The 23,194-nt window shown below is 39.6% G+C and overlaps 1 protein-coding gene across 1 annotated transcript in view; it reads left to right on the top strand.

The window, feature by feature from the left end:
* Positions 1-23,194, top strand: part of PDE1C (phosphodiesterase 1C) — a 113,861-nt gene that overhangs the window by 17,899 nt on the left and 72,768 nt on the right. The window contains 4 exon segments of the mRNA XM_053959357.1: positions 650-750; positions 2,552-2,680; positions 15,639-15,740; positions 17,024-17,144. Of these exon segments, the coding sequence (XP_053815332.1) occupies positions 650-750; positions 2,552-2,680; positions 15,639-15,740; positions 17,024-17,144 (453 nt within the window).

Genomic DNA, 23,194 nt, shown 5'->3' on the forward strand with positions numbered 1-23,194 from the left:
CAGTGAGGTGTTACAAAAGTATTTGGCAGTCACTGTGGTAAAGGCTTTTTCTAAATGCAATACATTTTAGCATTTCATACAAATATTTACAGCATCTACAGTATCTAAAACCTCTGACTCCTTTTCCACCTTTTCAGTGGAAAACAAGACAATAAAATAATTTGACTCAGATAAAAATTATTAAAACCACCTGAATAATTTATAAATCTAAGGCAAAAGTGACTTAAGCATTGTAAAATAAGCCTTTGACTAGGGAATTAGGAAAAATTCCACAAACTTAAGGGCTTTTTTGAAGTGTTTTTTTTTAATTATAAATAAATAACAAGATGTAAATCTCTTGAGGTTATCTTCTCTTCTTGAAACATTGCTCTTTCAGAAGGGCACAGTTCCCCTTGCTCTGCCTTAAACCTTATTAGCTCCTGAAACAATTTTGCTGAACTTCAATTTATTTAGATGAAGGTCCAGGATGAACACTGGTTTGACTTTTATGTATCAACCAGAGAAGTTTGCTTTAAAACAGCTGGCAGACTTCAGGGGAAAGGTGATGACATGCAACACTGACTGTTAACAAAGGATAAATAACTTACCTTAGAAGACAAAAGCCTGAGAAAAAGACAACTTACCTGATTGTACTCTAATCTCTTTTCAGCACTGGCTGACAGAGCTGGAGATCTTCGCTATGATATTTGCAGCTGCCATACATGACTATGAACACACTGGAACCACCAACAATTTTCACATCCAGACAAGGTGAGGCAACTGTACATCATGATGAAGGGTCAGGAAATAGAGGGGAAAATCTCTGGAGAATAACAGCACAGCCACCTTAGAAAAGTGCAGGAACTTCTGTTTTCAAGTGTTACGGGAGAAAGTTAACTTTCTCAGGTTACATTTAGTTTTCTATTGTTCAAACATTCACAATGGAATGCATGTATTCTAAATTCCAGAACATTGTTTCATATTAATAACCAGGAAAAAGAAAGTTCCAAAAATATTTCCATGTAAAGTTTTCACAGACAAAAGGCTGTACAGAGTGATGTATTTTGACAAAGATAAAGTTTTGAAGGAGATACTGTAATTTTACCATTTTTTCTCCTAGTTGAATTTGAGGATTCAAACAATATTGGCATTCAACCATGTTTGTTGCATTCATCAGTGAACATGAACACTATACATAATATTTTCACTTTAGTGGAAAACCACACCTGCAGCAAGGGGATATGCTTACCACTGCCTAATCAGGGAAATACTTTTTAAAGCATCATAAATTGCTAGAGCATAATTAACTGATCACAAACTAGACTGTACCTGTGTATTTTATAAAGCTTTTGGGTTGGTGGAAGAGAGGAAAATAAGATGAAGATGGCAGCAAATTTCAGAAGTGTGCAAAGATTATGAAGTCTCTCGTTTCAGTGATAATTGGACATCCAATGTCCGTGTATCATTTTGACAGTAGGAGTGTACTGGTAGAAATGCCAGAATGTCTAAATGTCCTTGGCTGACAATGCACACTTGGGCATTTTTAATATGCATTGTAATTAAATTAGATTACATGTCTGTAATTAAAATAGATGTCTGTAGTATTTTAGCTGAATCATGCTGTGCATCAATGATGGTTTCCAGGATAAAGCACACGTACACACAGTAAAGACTGTGAATGTAGAAAGAAGTCTCTGTCTCTATTCTGGGTGAAGCTACACTACTCTTCTTACAACTTCATGCATACAGGAATTAGGGATCTGCTATACTTTCCAAATACTCAAGTATATAATATATATTTATATATATATATATATATATATATATATATATATATATATATATATATAATATTCAAGGAAGGATTGTCGTAATTTAATTTTTCTAACATTGAACATCAGATGGTGTCAGGTGTCAGAGGATAAAAATATATCCTGCTTTCTGTGAAGCAGATATGAGTGAGAACTGTAACAAAACATATTCACCCTCTGTTGCTGTTAACTTCTTTGTCTTCAGACCAGTTTATCCATTCATCAGTCACAGATCTCTGCTCCAGGGCTTAAAATCAGGCATGAAGTACCTTTGGTCCTACTCTGTCCCACTGGCAGTTGCTTTTCCAGACAGCATAGTCTAGCACATAGATGTCAGAAATCAGTTGAGTTATATCTTGCTTACAGCCAGTTTGCTGTTCTGGAAAGAGTATTGGGTCACATCTTGCAATTGCTTACTTGGGTTCAGTCAGACTTTAATATCATAGAGACATCCATAAGAGCTAGGAAAAAGACTCATGGTTCTAGTCTAAGTTTACATATCTCGCACTTGTTTTCAGCACTTGTTTTCAAGTTTGTAACAAGGAAGTTAGGTGAGTCTCATGTGGCGAAATAGATTTTGCAATGTTCTTTAGATTTCTTTTACTGAGTAACAGCAATTAACATAGTGTTACAAGAACTTTTAAAATGCTCATATCTGTTCTATAGATTTAATTGCTGTAGCTGATTAAAGGGAAAAAAACTTCTGAGTCTCTTTAGACAGAGAAAAAACAATCTTTCCTGTGTTTTCTTTTAAATGCTAGGTCAGACTCAGCCATTCTGTATAATGACCGGTCTGTGCTTGAAAATCACCATGTTAGTGCGGCATATCGTCTTTTGCAAGATGATGAAGAGATTAATATTTTATCTAATCTCTCAAAGGATGATTGGAGGTAAAAATTAGCATGGTGGCTGCCTAGGAATATTGCAGCACCATCATAGATTGGTATTACCTTGTCTGAATAGCAATATGCATTATTGTATAATACATATTAGTCTTTCTATACTACAAGATAAAGAACTTTAAAAGGTGTTTGTGTTGTTTATTCCTGCTTTTAATTTTCACTTCTGATAGTGAGACTAGACTTTTTGACAATGGATTATAGTATACATGGGTTGACTCCCATATAATTATGAAGTATCACAGAGACACTCTTTGTATACATGTAATTGAGTGTAGAGCTAGCCTGCTGTTTCTTTGTCCTAAAGGATAAATATAATCTTTATCTAATTTAACTCTTCCTGTCTGGAAATTATAAATGGGACTTAATGCAAGACATAATCCAGTCCAGGGAGCCTAGGTCTACTACATATACTTAGGAGATTTAAGAAGCTGTAATTTAAAATAAGCCTCATGAAAGATATGATTTATGTGCCAAAATGAGCCCATGATTAACTTTCTAATAGCAGACAGGTAAATGTGAGTTTTCTGTTTTTCATTAATTTCAAGGGGTGATAATTTAAAAATAGCCTAGTATGCTAGACAGGAAGGATCCAGCCCCATGGTCTTTTTCATGGGAGAGGAAGCAGCTTGTGAAATCCTATGTGACACACAGTGCCATCTACATATTCTTAAATGTAACATAGTGCTGATGAGTTGTTTAATCTAATTTTAATATAAATGTGGGGGAATAAGCCTGTCTCTGGGGCTGACTTCTGCCAAGATGGTCAGTGAAGGCTCTGCTTGCTAATGTGTTTAGCCTGAGTTTCCTATTTATTTCAACTTGTCGACAGTGATGTGATCCTATAGTCAAACACCAGGAACTTACAGTGCTGATTTCAGTCAATGTTGTGGAGGAGTGTCCTGAAAATTCTACCCACCAATATATAGAATAGTGTCATGGTGGGCAGCAAGAAGGAACAGAAAGAAAATATGTCCACTGTGATGTCAAAAATCTATTTTATGTACAGATGGAAATGCCTTATCAAATACTGGCAGAGAATTACTGCTTTGTTTAATGTTAGTGAGGAAACATAAGAAACTAAGTGACTAGAAACATTGGTCTTAGAGCCACTGTCTACAAGGAACAGCCATGGTTTTTAGTGGAGCAGCAAATTGAGTATGCTTCTCATTGATTCTTTAGTGCCAACATGTGTGTTCTGCTGATACAATGTGCTTAGAACCAAAGTTTCAAAGATTAACCCATCCCTTTAAAAATATCTTAACTGCCTGAGCAAAAATATTCAGTGCTTTGGATTGCTTATTTGTTCTCTCTCAAGTATGATTTTATAGCTGGTGATCAAACAGCAGTGCTACAGAATAAAGGGCATTGTCTGGAAGTGCTGTAATTCCAAAACATTGTGATTTCTACATGTTTTTTCTTTTGACTGCCACTACCAAATCCCATAGGCAAACACTTGGGAAGCACTGTAAACATCAACTGACTTCAGCAAAATCTGAGATGTTGAAAAATAAAACCCAAGAAGCCCAGAGTTTCCCCATTCTAAGACTCAAAAATAGGACTTTCAGTATTGAAGGATGATTTGGGCAACTAATAAGATATGCCCAAATTAAACTTCACTTTTGTAGACTGATAAATCTCCCTCTGCAAAAGGCCTAAGTGATGTTTTTGGAATATAAATTCTTGAATACATTTCTGAGCTGAGCTCTGACTCCTTTTTTCACATTACTGGGAAAAGAAGATCTGATGAACTGCAATCCTAGATACCTATGTGGATTTTATAACTTTTTGGTATTCTGTCATCTAATTAGGGAATGTATTTTCAGGAAAGATACACAGAAAATTGGAGACACATTTCACAGTTGAAAAATAAATGGCCATGGGTTTTATAAGGAAAGCAGATGAGAATGGAAGAGAACCTTTGAGCTACAGTCAAGAAGAAAAGAGTTGAATGCTAGTGCTTAAACAGCTTTTTTTTTTTTTCACAGAGAAATATGTATATTTCTCTGGTGCTTATTAAATATTTGAAAATTAATTGAGTTGCTGCATATTGTGAATCCCATTTGTACAAGTTGTAAAACAAAAAAACTCTAACAAAGCCAGATCACAGTGAGCTAAGAAAATAAATTGCAAATTGAACGTATGTTTTCCAATATAATGTTACAGATGTCTTTTTTGACACTGTATTTAATTGTTAGTAAGTTCCATGCAGTTTATTGAAATCTTCACTGCCAAGTATAAAATAAAATGAATAATTAAAATAAAGAGGTTGAATAAAGGCTGAATAAAAAGATATCTGCAAAATGTTTTGTTGTTTAGCTTTGTATAGGAGTACAACTTCAGAAAGTAACATTGAATTCAATACTGACTTTCTCAGTAAAGCTGCCTGGTGTTTTGTCCCTCAAATAATTCTGAACTCTCCTTGTCAATCACTTTTCCTTGTTTCAGGATTGTAGTGAGAAAGTATTATTTTTTTCTACTGACTTTGGTCATATGCTTTTTTTTAATAAGTAATAGTGTGTGCATGGTTGCAGGATCATGTAAAATTTTCTTGTAAGATTCCTATGTACTCAGGATGGGCACATACATATTCTGAGTTTTATACCTTTAGCAAGAATTACCCAATGATGATATTTCTTTTAATGCAGTGTTTTCCTATTAATTTGTATAATAATAAAGTTCTGAGACTTTGAATGAACAAAATTAGCTACATAGTTCAGAAGACATAACTATTGTAACTGTGCAGTAAGTTTTCCTGTTTTAGACTTCTATAAATTCTTGTCACTGTTAGCAGACTTCATTGTCTGCGGGTTTCTATGTAAGCCAGCTTAGCTGGTTTGCTGTAAAGATTGATGGAGACCAGCATTTTTAGATCGTGGCTTATGTTTTCTTAGAGAAGTGGAATTATCCTTTGAATTATCTCAGCTCGGTGAGAAACCTGAAAAAAATTATGCCACCAGTGTGTACTGTGTGGCGGAGTATAGAAGAGAGAAGCGCAAGCTAACAAGGTGTAGTGCAGCTCTTGCTATGTCTTTTAGGCCAGTTTCAACAACTGTAGAGTTGCTCACAGTTGGAACAGCATTTTGTGGCTTTGATTTGCATTTCTGCAGTTCCTTGATTGCCACACAGGTGTTGCTTTCAACTCTGAAGCCAGAACTGGACACCTTTTCCTGAGAAGTGTCTTGGTTAGAGACGACTTATGGGGTGGAGCTTGGGAAACAAGCTACCATCTTTTTCAGTTTAACCACTCCCCTGTCTCCAACAAAGAGACACGAATGCAAGAAGATAAAAGTTGAAAAGTACGTTTGCTACAATAAACCCAGCCACAATCAAGATAACAGTAATAACCACTTGATACGAAGGTTCTGAATCCTATTGACTCCCCAAGAACAAAGGAAACAAGATGGCAGAGAAGCCCCTCCCCCAATATGGAGACTTTTGAAGAAGACCGCATCAGCCAGACGACAAAGACAGGATAGCGGAGAAGATACATTCTCCCAACCATGTGATAGAGAGAGAGAGCAAAGGAAAAAAAACCCTAACAGTACAACTGAACCTCAGTGATTACAAAACTCTGTCTTGCCCCAAATAACAATGAAGGGGGAACAAGGATAAAACAAAGGAAACCTGGAGAACTTGGAGAACTATTCCTATTCAAAACCAGTCAAATGTTGCTGAACCATTTGCTCCATGCCACCTGACAGGGTCTCTCCTAATGGCGGCAGCTCTGTCAACAGTGGCAGCTGGATCTGGGGCAGCAGCTGTAACTCATGGAGGAAGAGGGGAGGATCAATTTTCACAGCATAACTGTCCTGAGTGGCAGAAGCAAAAACATAGATGCCAAAAAAAGGTCCTCTTCCAGCTGCAGGGACAGGGATTGCCCATGGCTACTGTGACCAAAAAAGTTGTTAGGACATTTCCTCCAAAACAGTCTAGGATTGACAAATGCAGTTTCTCAGAGAACTGCACCAGGCAATTTCCCATGGAGTTCAGAGAGAAGCTAAAGAATGCTTCTGCTTCTCTCTGCCCTGGCCCAGAGAGTGTGCCCCAGGAAACTCTCTTGGCAGCCCACAGAGAAACAAGAAGGAGAGCTCTGTCTGTGTTCCCCCATTCTTAAAGGGACCCTGGCACCTCCAGTCTCCATGGACCCAAAACACTGGTTCCAGATCCACTTCTGATCCCTGAGTTTTAATGGGACAGCAACACAAACTGCATGGACTGGCATAGAGGAATAATGGAATACAATTCATATTTTTTGGGTCACCCACCTAAGACTTCACCCACTCCTTATTCCATATCGTCTATATCATGTCCCAATTAATATCTTTTAACTATATACATACACACATATAAACAACTATATACAAATACAGGTATTATTTCAGTAGTAGATTGTTCCCCCAAGATATGCATTGAGTTCATTTGGTCCATGACTGATATAATGGGAGCAGCTCATTCTCATTGTTCATGTTATTTCCAACATGGAGTGGCACTGTCATTCAGGAACAAGTGTTACATATGCAATTCGACATTACAGACTGTTCTCACCCAAAGCCAAATCCCCTTGAGGTACATAACATGTTTCCCTGTCCCTCTGCATTACCCACCAAGTGTAACCAGGTCCTCGAGCAAAAACAATCCTATGGCTGGGTTTGCCTTTGCTTGAAGTGGGATTAACCCAAACTGTCTTTCCTGATATAGCTCTCATACTCGTCATGGCAACATTGTCTCCATTTACTGTGCACAGAGGTAATGATTTGGCCAGTTCAGTTAATCGAACCTCTGGTGTTAACTAACCAGATAGCCTTTGCTAAATGCAGATGCTACAGCTTAAAGGTCCCATAAATCATTGCCTTCAGTGTGGTTTTTAACAGTCCACTGCTCTGCTTGACTTTCCCAGCATCTGGTACAGGTATTTATAAGGCTATTTTTGAAATGAGTCCCATTGTCTGACTTAATTCTCTCAGGCATGCCATGTTGCTATAGGGCTTGTTTTCCGAAGCCCAGCATAGTGTTCTGGGCAGTGACACAAAGCATGGGATACATCTCCAACCATCCAGTGGTAGTTTCTACCATTGTGAGCATATAACATTTGCCTTAGTGGGTTTGTGGCAGTGTGATGTAATCAATCTGCCAGGTCTCCTCGTACTTACATTCAGACCAATGCCCCCCATACCACAGAGACTTTACCTGCCTGGCCTACTTGATTGCAGCCCACATCTCACAATCATGGATTACCTGGGATATAGTATCCATGGTCAAGTCCACCCCTTGGTCACAAGCCCATTGATATGTTACATCTCTTCTTCCCTAATGACTTGAGGAATTATTATTTTGAGCCCACCAAGCTCAAATTAACTCACACTTGTGTTCCCAGTCTATATTTTCCTGAGACACTTTAATTTTGGCAGCTTGCTCTACCTGTTAATTGCTATGAATCTCATAATCAGCTTGATTCTTAGGCACATGTGTATCCAAATGATGAACTTTCATGATCATTTTCTCTACCTGGTCAGCAATGTCTTGCCATACTTGAGCAGCCAAGATGGGTTTTCCTCTGTCCTGCCAATTTGCTTTCATCCAAATTTCCAGCCACCCCTATAGAGCGTTTGCTACCATCTATGAGTCATTGTAGAGGTAGAGTGTTGGCCACTTCTCTCACTCAGTGATCTCCATAGCCAGTTAGATGACTTTCTGCTCTGCAACCTGACTTAATTCACCTTGTCCATTGGTTGCTTCCACAACTCACTGTATAGGGCTCCGTACAGCTGCTTTCCATTCCCTATTAGACCCTGTGATACAGCAAGAGCCATCAGTGGAGAGAGTGTATTGCCTCTCACTACTTATAGGGCAGGGTCTCCTCAGTATATGTCACCTACTCATCTTCCTCTTTAAATAATAGTTGCAAATTCTCACCTTCAGGCCATTCAGGATAATTTCCAAGAACACAGGGTGATTAGGATTTTCTATCCAAGCTTGCTGTGTGATGAGAGCCATCCACTTACTCCATGTAGCATCAGTGGCATGATATGTGGAAGGGACTTTCCATTTTAATATCCAGCCCTGCGCTGGTAGTCAGTGTGTAAGAATGACCAGTGCTTCAGTGGTAATCACTTCTAAAGTGGTTCAAACCTCTTCATAAGCTGCTAAGATCCCTTTTCCCTTTGGGGTGTAGTTGGCCTCATATCCTTTGTGTCCCTGAACCCAAAGGTCATCTTCGAGTTTCTCCAGGCACCTTCTGCCATAGGCTCCAGGAAAGACCATTCTTCCTGGCTGCAGTGTAGAGCACATTCTTCTCATTCTGTCCCATCCTGACTGACTCAAGGGCTACTGCATGGGCAAACTGTTCAAAGTACTGTTGTTGTTCAGGGCTCCACATGAAAGAATTTTCTTCTTTGTCACAAGGCAGAGAGGGCTTATAATCTGGCTGTACTCTGGGATTTGCATCCCCACAAAATCCATGTTGCCTAGGAAAACTTGTGTTTTCTTCTTGCTGGTCAGAAGGGATGTAGTAGCTATGTTGGTAATCACCTCTTCTGGAATGTGTTGATGTCCGTCTTGCCACTTCACTCCTAGCAACTGAATTTCTTGTGCAGGTCCCCTGACCTTACTTTGTTTGATGGCAAAACCCACTTTGAGGACAACGTGGATTATTTTTTCCCATTTCTCAAAAACTTCCTGTGCCATTTTACCCCAAAGGATCATGTCATCAATGTACTGTAGATGTTCTGGAGCCTCACTTTTTTCCATGGCAAATGGTGGGAGTCTGCTTTCACCCCTGGGGTCATTGGTTCCAGGTGTAGGGAATGCCCCTCCAAGTGAAAGCAAACTGTGGCCTGCACTCTGCTGCTAAAGGAATGGAGAAAAACACATTAGCAATGTCAATGGTGGCACCACTTTTTTGCCTTGGACCCCAGTTCATACTGAAGTTCCAGCATGTCTGTCACAGCAGCACTCAGTGGGGGTGTGACTTCATTAGTTGCTGACCGCTCCCTGGATCTCCAGTTAATGGATCGTCTTACAGATGGGAATAACGAAGTCTCAGTCAGTGCGGTATTGTCAATAGTGCATTGTTTTGACAGCAATTGGTACCTGCTGTTTTTCAATCCTCAGGTGTCCTACTGAAGAAGGGCTCTCTGAAAGACTAGGCAAGGTGTTTAATTGTTTAATGTCTTCTGTCTCCACAGCAGCTATCCCAAAAGCCCAGCAAAGTCCTTTTGGGTCTTTGAAATAACCACTCCTAAGGAAATCTATACCAAGAATACATAAAGCCTCTGGACTAGTCAAAATAGGTTGTTTTTTCCATTCTTCCCAGTCAAGGTCATCTCAGCTTCTAACAGAGTCAACTGCTGAGACCCCCTATCACCCCAGCAACGGAAACAGGTTCTGTCCCCACAATGTCATGATGGCATCAGAGTATATTGTATGCCAGTGTCAGTCAAAGTTTTGTATTTCTGTGGTTCTGATGCACCAGGATATTTGATCCACACAATCCAATAGATACGATTTTCCCGTGTTTCTATCAGGCTAGAGGCAGAACCCCTCTAGTTTTGGCTATCATTCACTCTCTGGGCATACATTCTGGAGGTCCCTTCAAAGGGATCAGACATGTCATCTTAACTTCTATTCTGCCCAGGAGCACACCCATAGGAAACTGGACCTAAATTAATTCTTACCAAATTTCCTTTGTTAGTAGTTTCTTCTTTTAGTTTATGTACCTGTGCTGCTAAGATGGAAGTGGATTTTCCATCCCATCTTCTCATGCCTTCTCCATATTCACAGAGGAAGAACCATAGCTTGCCTTGTGGAGTGTATTCCCTCTCCCTAGCTGTGGGATGCCTACTTCAGATACCAGGGATTCTGGTCTGTACTGGTGAAATGTGAAAAAAGCCCTCCCTAAGCTCCTTTCTGAGTTTCTGATGTGTCTTGGTTTGGAAAGACAGGTGTCTGCTAAGGAAGGCAGGAGCCTCCCCTGAAATAGAAAAATGTAGACCTCTTCCCTCCAAATTGTTATAAATTTGAAATTAAGGGGGGCTCTCAGGCAAAAATATGGGAGTAGGAATAACAGTTCTTTATTAGGGAAGAAAATAAAAAGATAAAATAAACAATGCAGTAAACCAAAACAACACTGACAGAGGCAGAATACAACCTGACGCCCTGTTGGACAGGATGTTGGTAGCAGTCCAATTGGAATTGTGGCTGCAGTCTTCCTGGAGTGTCAGGTGTGTTTCTGTTGGAGTAGTGATCCTGTAGAAAAGGGTGTAGTTTTCCTCTGAAGAGGCAGTGAAAGAGGCAGCTGTTCCTCTGGGAAAATCCAGCACAGAAAAAGCTGTGCTGGTGGGCCAGAATCTCAAGACTATATGTAGGTAGGAATGCTTGGCTCCTCTTTCTGGGTGGAGCATCTCACAATGGGATTCTATAGTTCTTATCAGACATGCAGTGACACTCAATGGCCCGTTATCAGCAGATGTCTCCCCAGAGGGAGGATCGATTGTGGAAGAGATAAGGAAAAACTGCCCACTTAACACAAGACAACTGCCATACAGACGGCAAATAGAATACATCTTGCTTTTCAATCTGGGACATGATGGCTCTCTGCAATCCTCTCTTCCAATTTCCACATACACTCAGTCAGGTCTTTTTCCAAGGCTGAGACGTGGCTCAGGTTGAGATGTGAACAGTGTCTTCATATGTCTGTAGCCTTCTTATCATGGTACTCACTGTCTCGTTTTCCTCATTCCATTGCAGTATCACTAGGAAGTGGGGGTACACTTATGTCCCAAGCTGTGCAAGCTTCAACCACATTAATATTGTACAGGGTCTGGAATTCTTTTGTGTTCATCATTATTTGAGAAAATTATCTAGATCATAGCCAGTTCTTTCAAGCTTTGGATTCCTTGCTTGGTGGCTTTCCTTGATGCTGCTGGAGGTGCTCTTGGCAAAGGTATCTCTCCTCAACAATTGCTAGGAGTTGCATCCAGAGGCTGGGAGTTTGGGCCTTATTGCAATCCCCTGGTTGATATCCTTATCACACAACAGAAATCCCAAGTGCCTTGCTTCAGTGCCATCCAAAATTCACCTGCAGTGTCCCAGTCCCTTGTTTTCAGGGAATATCAAGAGACAGAAGGCAATACAGGCTTGGGAAGTGTCCAGTAGTGACATAAGGTGTTACTGCTCTGCTCTTTACTAGTTTCCTTTCTCCCTTTGGCTCATGCTTCTTTTGTCAAGGCCACAGTGCAGACTGAATCTTTAGAGGACTGTCTTTTCTTTGAGTTAGATTTTTACTGTATTTTAGGAGAGGGAGAGAGAGGATGCAGTTGGGGAGGAGGTACTGAAGAGCACTGTTATTTTCCTTTAATGAAAACCATTGTGGATTATGGAGATCTCAGGACATCTCTTCCATATTCCAACCATACTTGATGCCATGATGCCACATGACCAGGAGTAAAACAGTAGATTGATTTAGCTCTTAAAGTGCCAGTGGAAGCTTCCATTGTCTTCAGGGCATTTCCTGGGCCTGAGTTGATAGGCAAGCATCTAAATGTTCTGATATGATCACATTTTTGAATACTTAACATGATGCATCTGTGACTTTCACAAAGAGATTAACTCAAGGACATGTCTAAAGTTATCAGTTTGATATAGTAGGCAGATTGTAGGGGCATAATCATCTTTCCTTTTTCATCAGCTTGCCCTATTTCTTCTTTTCTTGGATACAGTTTTAATTTATTTATATTTTAATGATATGGACAATTTTTCTGAAGTCAAGTTATGGAAGAAATTACTCATAACAGATAGTGTTTGAATGAATTAACATTTATTCTTCATTAACTTTTTCCTGAATACAAAACTGTGTTTGAATACTATAGAATAAAGGAGAACAAGATACTGCACAAATACCTGGGAGATATCTGAGTTAACTGTCTCACTGGTAAGATGGAGAGAGACCTAACTTTCCTGCCTGTTCACCATATGTCAGTAATAATATTTATAAAGCGTAAGTATTCAGTGCTATGGTTTGGACAGTTTTGTAGCAATGTATTGATATTTAAAAGTAGTGCAGCCTCTTCTCTTACCTCATTTTGTCTTTGAGTTTGTGAAATATATTCTCTAAAAAAAATTGGAAACTGATTCAGTTGACTTGCTTTTCCTCTGATTTTATATACTGCGCTTCTCTAATAGAAAGATGTGAGCCCAGACAAAAACCAGATAACTCTGAAAGTATGTAATGTAAAATATTAACAGGTTTTTGTGCATTATTGGAATAATTAAATATAGTCAAGAGACATTTCAGTGGAAACACTTCTTGTAAAATATTTCCTGGGTATATTTAGCCAAAGCTGCTAGGCAGCATGCAGAGCATAGCACCATAATGTGTAGTGTAGACTTTGAAGATGATTGCATGTCACACTACGACAAGAAATAACTCACAGACACATTATGTAAAAGAGGGAAGAAAAAGAATCAAAAGAGAGGATTTTATTTTCTGACTCCACTATATATAGAATAGCAAAAGTGACAGTGGATTGGAGGGTGAAATTGCTACCTCTCCAACCACACTAGTCAAACCAACAGTCCATCAATTCTCTCCACCCACAAAGAAGAATGCAAAACAATCATTATTTACATGAACAGTGTGAGAAAATTCAGTAGAAATATGTAAACATCAGAAGGCATAGAAAACTTTTAGAAGAACTTTAAAACTCTCAAAAGAACAAGGCGACAATTGCAGAAACAAAGTGCTCAAGATGGTAAGAGCAAAAATAACAGTTGTGTGTTTCCTAGGCTGTAATCTGACTCAGATGCAAAACCAAGAAATGGATAAATATCTATCTTTGATTCTCTCTCTGTAATGAATTTCAGCATTCTATCAACTTGTTACCAAATGCATAAATGTATAATGCTCAAGTGTTACATCTTTTGAGATCTCTCATGCATTACCTATAACATTTACCTATTGATTTTCAAAGTCACGTGCTGTTGTGATGCCTGTTATTTGAAGTGACAAATAAGAACTCTTAAATTGTGAAATCCTTACTTTTTTTTTTACCATTTCAGGAGTATTTTTCATCTCTGTTTCAGAGAAAATGATGATCTGAAATATGTGCAGAGGTCAAATGATGTGCATGTTCCAGATTTACATTTATGAAAAGGAATCTATGGGCTTGTAAGCATATATGTACATTCTTTCACTGCAATCACTGAGTCATTTGCCTGAATGGAGCCCTTTGCTTTTGTATTCCTACTTCAATAAGCTACACACGAAGTAGCCCATGCAGAGCAGTATGATGGCGTTGTAGTCCAGAGGACGTAGTGAAAAGTCTTCTGTTTCCCAACATTAATTGTTCCCACAGCATTAACACACTAGATTCTTGTGAAAGTTCTTCTCTCTCAGTTGTATTGACAGAGACATTTGTGCTGCTGAGAACTGGCCAGGACTGGCAAATAAAAAAAAAAAATAGTTACTTTTCATTCATCATATAATTATTTGGGACACTGTTAACTATGCAACTCATTGTACTTATGGGTTGGGAGGAGGAGGTGGTTATAGGGGGTGAAGACCAAGGCCAACTGATACCACCATTGTTGCAGAACTGGTGGTGAAGCATCCATTGTGCCACCCATGGGACTAGGTAAGCACAGCAGTCTTGGGTCTGTACACAGTGGTGGCCTGGGGCTGGAATCTGAGCACAGCTGCTATAGGCAAGAGAGGAATCATCAAAATAGACTTCATGAGACATTCATAAAAAGGAGAACAGTGATTTATTTTTAAATGAATGCTGACCCATTTCTGAATCTTCAAAATCCTGAGCTAGTATGCTAAACTTGAGCTGTTCTTCCTCTGTTAATCTGTAGAGACTGAACTGAGAGAAAGAGAAATTTGTATTGTGTGCTAGATCAGAACATTCTGGTATTTTAAACTGTTTAGGAATATCCATATAATCTTCAGAGAAATTTCAACTGGAGTCTAAACTACTGTTGTAATACTTCTACTAATGATGATGATGATAATTATGATAAGAGTAATGAAAATGTAAGAGAGAGACAAATAACATCCAAGAGAAACAAGTGATTGCTCACTTCCTGCTGACTGATGCCTAGTCTGTCACCAAGTAGTGATCACTGGCTCCAGTTTATATATTGGGCATGACATTCTATGATATAAAGTATGTCTTTGGCCAGTTTGGATCAACTGTCCTGGCTATGCTCCTTCCCAGCTTCTTGTGCACCTGCTCACTGTCAGAGTACAGGAAACTCCAAAGTCTGTGTTTTGGAGTAAGTACTACTTATCAACAACAAAATCATCAGTGTGTTATCAATATTATTCTCATATTAAACCCAAAACACAGCATTGTACCAGCTAAGAAGAAAATTAACTCTAGTCCAGGAAAAAAACCCAGGACAGCAAGTTTGCTTTACAAAATCTCATACTGGAATATTTTGAGTTAATAATAGCAGAGAAATAGTGCAGTTTCTCAAAGGTCTTTATTTCATATACACATCATATATAGTAGGCAATATTTTTTAATGTGTGATTTTCCACCATATGACTCGACTTTAAACATGCATATTGACCAGTTAAATCAAGTTACCTGATTCTGAGACTTTAAACAGTCTTTTCCCTTCCTTCTAAGAATGCCCTAGAAAAGAAAACTATTTAAGAAGTTTGTACTTAATTGAAAAAGAAGTACTAATACCAATGTGCTCTTCAGAAAGTATCTAATATTTCTCTTACCAAGGATTAGCCACCTGGCTTCATTTGCATCCCTCCCATTTCTGTGTGCAGAAAATCCTTCATCCTCTTCCCCATCCCTGAAAGAGGAATGAAGAGTTACATACAAAAGTATTGCTGTCAATAATTTGCAGATAACAAGAGACTGCAGTGTGTCTGATGCTGGTTTTTGTGCTTCTCTTTCCTTGTTGCTCTCATTGTGACGTTATCCAAAAGGGAATTTAGAGCTCTAGTCATTGAGATGGTGTTGGCTACCGATATGTCCTGTCACTTTCAGCAAATCAAAGCTATGAAGAATGCTTTGCAGCAACCAGAAGGGTGAGTAATTTCACAACATAGTGCAGTGAGGGGGCTGCATTTCAGCTGGTGCTTTGCCAATGTGCTTAACTTCAAAAGCACCTCTCCAGAGGCCCTCTCTTTCTTTGATATCTACAGCAATTTTCTTTCTGCTGGTGAATTTTGAATTAATTAACTTATGAAGAGATGGACACATGCCTACATAAACATCTATATTCTGTGCTGGTGGCCCAAAGCTTTCAAATGTCACCATTGTTGGGACCAGCCTCATTGGGCATTTCCCTGGTGGGTAACATCAAGGACATGATTCAGTAGAGTAACCTCTATAATTGTATGACTTAAGGTTATAAGACCTGCATAACTTGCACTTTGCCCTTACCTTATGCAGATGGTATCAGCTGTCACCCCCAGAAGGGGCCTTCTTCATAATCAGAGAACAGATGAAAACTTGAGATCCACTGAGGGAAGGACTGGAAAGTAACAGATGGAGTAGTATGGGGAAAGCCTTTTCTTCTTCTCAGTATGCCACTGGAAGCTGTAGTATTTTGTCCACAGCTCTTCCCCAAAAAATTCTTTCTATATTGTTCCAAGTGATGGTCAGTTTTTCACCCTGGACACAGAATTATACCTGTATCATAATTATACCTGTATCAGTATTATACCTGTATCAGGTGGCTAGCCACCTGATCCCATCAGAAGCTACAACTCCTTAAACCATTTTGGATAGCCAAAAAAGCAGAATTAAAAAATGAGAACACCCATACCAAGAAAGCATTATTTACTGGGTTCTTGGGCTAGCCTCTTAGGTTATGGTCACAAGAAATCACCAGCACTTTTTTCTGTGAAATCAGCATTTCCTTCTGTACTCGCACTGATTTTCTATCAGTGAAAAATTTATCAGTTATTGTCTAGATTTGTCAGAGCTCTAGAGATCCCCACTGTTCATTACAGTGGGATGATAGGGACTATCTTCTCTTCTAAGCTGTATAAAATACAGTACCAATGAGATGGGAAGCACAGCAGCTCTTCAAGACTGCTAGTGGACAAGCAAGCCTGGAAAGTTTCTGAGCAAGGCTGAGCAATATTTCATTTTGCATTTCTTAGTATCTCTTTTAAAACAGGAATGCTGTGTATTGGAGAAATAAGACAGTCTTTCAGAGTTGTCTGATTTTATGATCAAAGAAACCACTTTCACAATATCCTGGTCAAAGATTCTAATTACCTTATTTTCCTGTAGGTAAGATTTTTGTTGTTCTTCCCTGCAAGAGCAGACAATTAATTTTTTTGATCCTTTGGGTTTTCAGAATTGACAAGTCGAAAGCCTTATCACTGTTATTACATACAGCAGATATCAGTCATCCAGCCAAGGCCTGGGATCTCCATCACCGCTGGACCATGTGTCTGCTAGAGGAGTTCTTCAGACAGGTAAAGCTAGGGAATTTTTTTTCTTTTCTGCGATTGAGAGGGAGTGTGTAGGATTGGGTAAGGAAGTAGGAAAATATTAACACGGATATGTTGCTTTTTTTCTGATGTTTTTAAGAACCTCCCAAATGGTATGAAGCTTTCTCCTCTAGCACCATTAGCACTGGCTATTATGCCTCTTAGGCATAGGAAGCTAATGTCTGATACATTCCCTATAGATTTAAACATTATGTAAATAGTAGAAATTCTAATTTGGGAAGTTAATAATTCTTCCAAATTAGGAAAAGATGGAATATATGTCACTCTACTTAGCTCTAGAACCATAAAACCATGTTTGTGTAGCTGTACTTTATAAAACTCTCTTTACATTGTTGCAATGGATGTGGAAAAGGCTAACTTTGCCCTAACTTTAAAAGAAATGAACTGGACAAAATTATAGTTCATAGTTGATCACCTGTTGACAGACCCACAAATCTAGACAAATCATTGAGCTCTGTGTGATGGTTATAAGGTTCTCAAGTGATTAATAAAAAGCATTTGAAGAATTAAAAAAAAAAAAAGTAAAAGCAAACAGAACACTTAAGGAGTGTATAGGATACTTTTCTCCAGCATGAATTGCTAACCTAAGCAATTCATTGTTAAGTGCTTATTTTCCATGCAAAGTCCAATAACTTCCTGTTCTATAGTAAATCTAAATGCAAAAGGGAAAAAAATATAACAATTCTTTAAAAGTCCTGACAATTTTTAAAAATGGTATCTGTTTTTAAAGGCACTGCAGTAATCCCTTTTTTTTTACAAGGATATTGCAAAAAATTGCTTTGAAGTTAATTTTTTGGTTTGTTTTTCAAACCAAGAATTGTTTTACTGGGTGGAAGCAGATAGCTTATATCTGCAACTGATTCTGTCTTGCCACACAGGAGACTCATGCAAGTAGGATGATTTTTTTTTAACATGAATTTTAGGGAAAAATCTGTGTATATGTATGCTTTTCTAGCTCAAAGTTATACTAGATGTGTTAAAATACATGACTTCCAAAGACTTACGAGGGAATTAAGATTACCTCACATTAAAATGTGAGACCACAAAACTTCCAAGTTTTGATTTATTTTACACATGTAATGGAGACAATCTGTTATTTTATATATTTTAAAGAGTATTTTAATTTCAGCCAACAAATTCTACCTTAGTTTTGTAAGATTAATAATAACACTTTTAAATAAAGCTATATATAAAACTCACATTCTAATTCCAAATTCAGATGCAGTATTAATTTCCTCTTCAGGAAAACCATTAAGCTTACCATGAAGCATAGACTTATGTTCATTGAAGTTATTGAGTACTAGCTCAATGAGTACATCCCTGCATTAGAAGAAAAACACACACACATCTCACAAATTGCTGTCCTAGTTCTGGCCATGACAGAGTTACTGTTTGCAGTAGCCAAGAGGTGGCATGGCTAGGACCTGGAGGTTATTCTATCTCACTTTATTTTCCAGGGATGAAGGAAGGGTTGTTTTATGAGTTGGGGTGGTGTTCAGTGAGCATTTGCTTGTGAATCAATTCCTCTCTCTTGAACTTCCTTATCTCATTGCTGTTTCTAGTAGATTATTGTTATTGCAATTACTAATCTTTACCTTTTGTGCCTCCAATTGTCCTCTCCAGCCCACTGCAGGGGGAGGGGAAGGGAAGGGGGAAAAGAGGAGTAAGTGAGCAGTGAGTAGAACATAGTTTGGAGTTTTTTGGTGGGAGCACTAAATTGAAGAATACCATTCCTAAACCAAAACAGACTAGATTGGCACCCACTGTGGGACTCAAAGAGTTGAGATAACAACAGATGTGGCCACAGAGTGTTAGAAACAAATTTGATCTAAGCATTAGTTTTACTATGTATGGAGCCACTGGTCACAGTGTTGCTTGGTCTGTTCACAAGGTTGTGGTACCTAACCCTGGTAGTGAAGCCACGCAACTGGGATCCCTGTCCCAGGGTGTGGTCATTGACAAAGGGATTGGGAAGAAGACAGAAACTCTAAGCCTCTGGAGCAACTCCCATCAAGTGTGAGAGAAAGGTATAAATTCTCACAAGTATGTTCTAGTAGTGTGGTCAAGCAGGGGGATAGCTGTGGAGAAATGTATCTAGTACCTAAAAGAATTAGCTGTGCTGTAGGTAACCTGTAAGGGTTCAAGTAACAAGCAGTCCCTTGCAGACTCAGATCAGGTCCAGCTTACACAATCCATGTGGCAGAAATTTGTATGTAGCACACCATTGTTGTACACCAACTCATTAGCGTTGATATCAATGAAGAAAAGGTAACAAAGAAGGCTTCAGGTGACAACACTACTATGGCAATATAAAATAAATATTTTCCTTCCTGACTGCAGACAGACTCGAAAGATTCAAGCATGTTAGAGGGGAAATATCCTATGCCCCTCCACTATGGGCCATAGTCTCTGCTATTGGAAACATGCACTCACTGGCTCAAGAGAAACGGCACACACCATGAGATAACATGCAGTTTAACTATACCACAGAGAATACATGAGAAAGTAAGATGGAAAACCCACTTCTGCCCTAGCAGCATAGGTGTGTGAGTTGAGAGGAAGGACAAGCACCACAGAAAATTCTTCAAGCACAAATGCTGTTCCAGTTTCCAGGGGGCAAGTTGTCAGACACAATGGAATGGAATCCATTCTTCTGTTCCTCTTGAAAGGACATCCAGTTCATATGAACAATGACTACTATGACTAGAACTAGAGGGGCTCTGCCTCCAGCAGGAGGAAAGTGACAACCCGATCTATTGGTCTATATGGATCTGATGGCTTTGTGCATCAGACATGCAAGAGTATAAGGCTTTAGTTGACACTGGCACACAATGTACCCTGATGCCATCAAGATCTATAGGACAGAATCTATCTCTGTGTCCGTGGTGACCAGGGGATCCCAATAGATTACTGTACTGGAAGTTACAGTGAGCCTGACTGGAAACAAAAGGCAGAAGCACCCCATTCTGATTAGCCCAGAGGCCCTGTGTGTCCTTGGCATAGATTAACTCAGGAGAGGGTATTTCAGGGACACAAGAGGATATCGTTGGGCTTTTGGGATAGCTGCTGTGGAGACAGAGGAAATTAGACAGCTGAACACCTTGCCTGGTCTCTCAGAGGACTCTTCTGCTGTGGGACTGCTGAGGGTCAAAGAACAATGGGTACCAATCACTGCTACAACAGTTCATCATCAACAATACTGCACCAACCCGGACTCCGTGACCCTCATCCATAAGATGATTCATGAACTGGAGAGCCAGGGAGTAGTCAGCAAGTTTCACTCACCCTTTAATAGCCCCATATGGCCAGTGCATAAGTCCAGTGGAGACTGACAGTAGACTGTTGTATCCTGAACAAAGTCACACCACCACTGAGAGCTGCTGTGATGGATATGTTGAAACTTAAGGACGATCTGGAGTCCAAGGCAGCAAAATGGTGCCACCATGTACTTTGCTAATGTGTTTTTCTCAATTTCTTTGTCAAGAGAGTGCAGGCCACAGTTTGCTTTTACCTAGAAGCGTGTCCCTACACTTGAAACTGATGGCCCTAGGAGTGGAAGCACAGCCCCACTATTTGCCATGAACTGATTCAGACTAAAATTAAAGACGGTGGGGGTCCAGAACACTTGCAACATGTCAATGACATTATTGTGTGGTGCAACACAACAGAGAGAGTTTTTTGGAAAAAAGAATAGAATCCACATCTTCCTGAAGGTAAATTTTGCCATAAAGCAAAGTCAAGGGACCTGCCTAGGAATATCAGGTTTTAGGAGTAAAATAGCAAGATGGATATCATCAGATTCCAGTGGATATGGTCAAAAACATAGCAGCTATGTCCCCACCAACCAGCAAGAAGGAAACACAAGCTTTTCTCAGTACTGTGAGTTTTGGAAGGATGCATATTCCAGATTACAATCAGATTGCAAACTCTCTCTACCAAATGACCCAGAAGAAGAAACATTTTAAGTGGAGTCCTGAACAGTAACAAGCTTTGTAACAAATTAAAGAGGAGATTCCTTGGGAGCAATAGGCCCAGTTAGTACAGGACAAAATGTGAAAAATATGCTGTACACTGCAGCCAGGGAGCATGATCCTTCCTGGAATTTCTGGCAAAAGGTATCCTGGGAGACTTGAAGGTAACCCCTGTGATTCTGGAGTCTGGAATACAAAGGATATGAGGCCTGTTACATCTCAACTGAAAAAGGAGTACTGGCAGTTTATGAAGAAGGAATTCTAGCTGCTTCAGAAGTGATTGTCACTGAAGTACAGCTCTTCATGGCACCCTGATAGTCTGTTTTGGGCTGGATGTTTAAAAGGAAAGTCCTTTTCACACATTCCGATGCATGCTAAGTGGTCTGTGCTGATCACTTAGAAAGCTGAAATAGAAACCCCTAATTGCCCAGGAATATTGGCCTGAAGACAAAATCACAAATCATGAATTGGCCTCAAGGCAAAAATTTTAGATTATCATCGTCATTGGAGGAGGAAAAGATGACCTGTGCTGGGGACCTCCCACCATATATAATCAGCTATCAGAAAATGAAAAGTGATATGCACTCTTTACTGATGGTTCTGCTATACTGTAGGACTATACTAAAAGTCAAAATCTGCTGTATGGACTTCTATGTGATGAGTTGCAAAAATTAGACAAGGTGGATCTAGGCTGCAGAGTTGTAAGGTGTCCAGCTGGCTTCAGATTTTTCTGAATGAGAGAAAATGAGAGTGAAAGTGCTCTACCTCTACATTGACTTTTGGATAGTAACAAATGCTCTGTGGGGGTGGCCCAGAGACCAATGGAAAAAGACCGGTTGGCTGTGTGGAATAAACCCATCTGGACTGCTGAAATGTGGCAAGACACTGCTGCCTGACTTGCAAAACTAAGTCACATAGATGCCAGTGTACCCAAGAATCAGGCTACTGAAGAGCAACGCAACAATGGATGGGTAGATTGAGCTGCCAAGATTTAAGTGTCTCAGGTGGATTGGGGTTGGCAGAATAAGGGTGAATTATTTCTGACTCGGTGGGCCTATGATGCCTTAGGTCATCAAGGAAGAGATGCAAGAGGGAGGAGATGGGCTTGTGACTGAGGGTGGACTTAACTATGGATCCTATCTCTCAGGTTACCCACAACTGCGAAATATGCACTGCAGTCAAGCAGGGCAAGTGCATAAAGCCTCTGTGGTATGGGGGACAATGATTGAAATATAAATATGGGGAGGCCAGGGAGATTGATTACAACACACTCTCTCAAACACACCAAGTAGTATGTACTTACAGTGGTGGAAACAACCACTGGAGATGTGCTCACTGCCTGTAATGCCATCTTGGGCCTTGAAAAACAAGTTCTGTGGCAACATGACACCCCAGAAAGAATTGAGTCAGACAACAGGACTAATTTTAAAAATCACCTCATAGACACCTGGGCCAGAGACCATGGTATGGATTGGGTGTATCATATTCACTATCATGCACCAGCCTCTGGGAATATTGAATGTTACAACAGGCTGTTAAAAAACATGTTGAAAGCCATAGGTGGTGGGATATTCAAGCATTGGGATCTATATTTTGTGGAGGCCATCTGGTTAGTCCATACTAGAGGCTCCGCTAATTGAGCTCCTCCTGTGCAATTAAAACCTCCATATACTGTATAAGGGGACAAAGTCACTGTGCTGCAAATGAGGAATATGTTTGGAAAGAAGTTTGGCTTAGCCCTGCTTCAAGCAAATGTGGGATTGTTTTGCTCAAGGGTCTGGGTGCACTTGGTATGTAATGCAGAGTGACAGGGAAACATTACCTTGAAGGGATTTGATTTTTGGGTGAGAGCAGTCTGTAATGTTGAATTGTATAATATTGGCTGCTGAATGACATTGCCACTGTATCGCATAAGCACCATGAACAGTGGATATGGACTACTCCAGATACATCAGTTGTGAGCTCCTGATGCAGCTTGCAACCACTTAACAGAACACCAGCCCTCCTGCCCTTAAAGACACCTATGATGGATATAGAATTCCC

The sequence above is a fragment of the Vidua chalybeata genome, chromosome 1, assembly GCF_026979565.1.
Source record: "Vidua chalybeata isolate OUT-0048 chromosome 1, bVidCha1 merged haplotype, whole genome shotgun sequence".
NCBI classification, from domain to species: Eukaryota; Metazoa; Chordata; class Aves; order Passeriformes; family Viduidae; genus Vidua; species Vidua chalybeata.